General features: G+C 61.1%; 1 protein-coding gene across 1 annotated transcript; it reads right to left on the minus strand.

Moving 5' to 3' along the window:
• Positions 1-698: 698 nt before the first annotated feature.
• ETH_00016685 (uncharacterized protein) lies at positions 699-1,451 on the minus strand (the record flags this gene model as incomplete). Its single annotated transcript, XM_013379151.1, has 1 exon — positions 699-1,451. A coding segment is annotated over one exon (753 nt), but the record flags the coding sequence as incomplete, so codon positions are not given.
• Between the last annotated feature and the right edge of the window lie 309 nt (positions 1,452-1,760).

The following is a 1,760-nucleotide window of genomic DNA, read 5'->3' on the forward strand; positions in this document are numbered from 1 at the left end:
GGGTTTATTGTTTTTGTCTGTCTTGACTAGCTAGAAGGCCACTTGCTGTTTGCCTAGCTAGCTAGCAGCTAGCTAGGAGCTAGCTAGCTGTGCGGCTAGCAAGCCCGCGGGCCATTATTTGACTAGCTAGCTACATAGCTAGCTAGCTAGCTAGCTAGCTAGCTAGCTACCTATCTATGTAGCTAGCTAGCTAGCTAGCTACCTAATAGCTGGTGGATCAACTACGAGCCGGCCTGGCTAGAGAAGCAGTTTACCAGCTAGCTAGCTAGGAAGCTAGCTATGTAGCTAGCTAGGAAGCTAGCCAGCCAGCTAGCTAGCCAGCTAGCTAGACACCTAGCTACTAGCTAGCTAGCTAGCTAGCCAGCTATCAAGAAGCTAGGTAGCTAGCTAGGAAGGTAGGAAGCCAGCTAGCGAAACAGCTACTAGCTCGAGAGAGACGTCCCCCGCTGCTGCACCGATCACCCCGCATTCTATGGCACTGCTGCTGCTGCTGCTGCTGCTGCTGAGGCTTGCTAGCTCTGTGGGTGTCCAGCCCGGTGGGGTGTACGTACAGCTCGGGGGGGGGGGAAGAGCCGGCGAACTGGCAGCTAGCTGGACAAATGAGCAGTAAATAAACAAATAAAGAAGTAAATAATATATAAATAAATAAATAATTAAAAATAAATGAATAATGAAAGGGTTTTGGAAACAAACGCAGCTCATTTGCCCCCAGTCGCGCCCCACACAGCAGACACCCACTGGCCCAGCAGCGGGGGCCCCACAGCCCTCACGGCCCTCCCCTCTGCCCCCTGCCACACAACATCTCCCCTGCTGCTGCTGCTGCTGCAGCTGCTGCTGCTGCTGCTGCTGCTCCTGCTGGGGTCGGGAGGCCCGAACAGCTCCTCCTTCAGAGATGCTGGGCCCTGCCCAAGGGCCCACAGGGCCTCCACCGAGTCAGCCAGCGAGGGGCCCCCGAGGGGGGGGCCCCCACCTGGGGGGCCCCCACCTGGAGGGCCCCCACCTGGGGGGCCCCCACCTGGGGGGCCCCCACCTGGGGGGCCCCCACCTGGGGGGCCCCCAGGGGGGGGCCCCCCAGCTGGGGAGCCTTCAGATGGGGGGCCTCCGGCTTGGGGAGGGTCTGTGGGGGCGCTGCTGCAGCTGCTCGGTGGCTGTTGCTGCTGGAGCTGCTGCTGCTGCTGCCAGACCATCTCCTCCCACCGCTGCTGCAGCAGCAGCCGCTGCGGCTCTGGGGTAGCAGCAACTGCCTGGGGGCCCAGGATTAGGGGCGAGCAAACCGGCAGCAGCACCAAAGGGTTCAGAGGGGCCCCCTGGGGGCCCCTGGGGCTCAAAGGGGCCCCTTGGGGGTCCCCAGTCGCCTTTGCTGCTGCTCGGGGGCCCCCCAGCCGCAGCACAAAGTGAGATCTGCTGCGGACGAGGCAGTCAGCAGCTCGCAGCCACGAGGGGCCCCACACCTGCACACAAACCCTAAACCCTAAACCCTAAACCCTAAACCCTTGATCCTGGACACCAAAAGCAGCACAGCGAAGCCAGACGGATAGACCTCAGAATCTCCGGCAGCAGCAGCAGCAGTACCAACGCCGGAGGCAGCAGAAGTGGCATTGGCACAATCCCCAGAGCACAGCCGCTCAAAGCCGCACCAGCACAGCTCTTGCTGCTGCAGCAGCACCCGCAGCAGCAGTACAGCCACTTAAAGCAGCAGCCGCAGCAGCAGTACAGCCACTTAAAGCAGCAGCCGCCGCAGCAGCACAGCTGTTGCTGCA

Source organism: Eimeria tenella, genomic scaffold (assembly GCF_000499545.2).
Source record: "Eimeria tenella Houghton genomic scaffold, Eth_scaff1495, whole genome shotgun sequence".
NCBI classification, from domain to species: Eukaryota; Apicomplexa; class Conoidasida; order Eucoccidiorida; family Eimeriidae; genus Eimeria; species Eimeria tenella.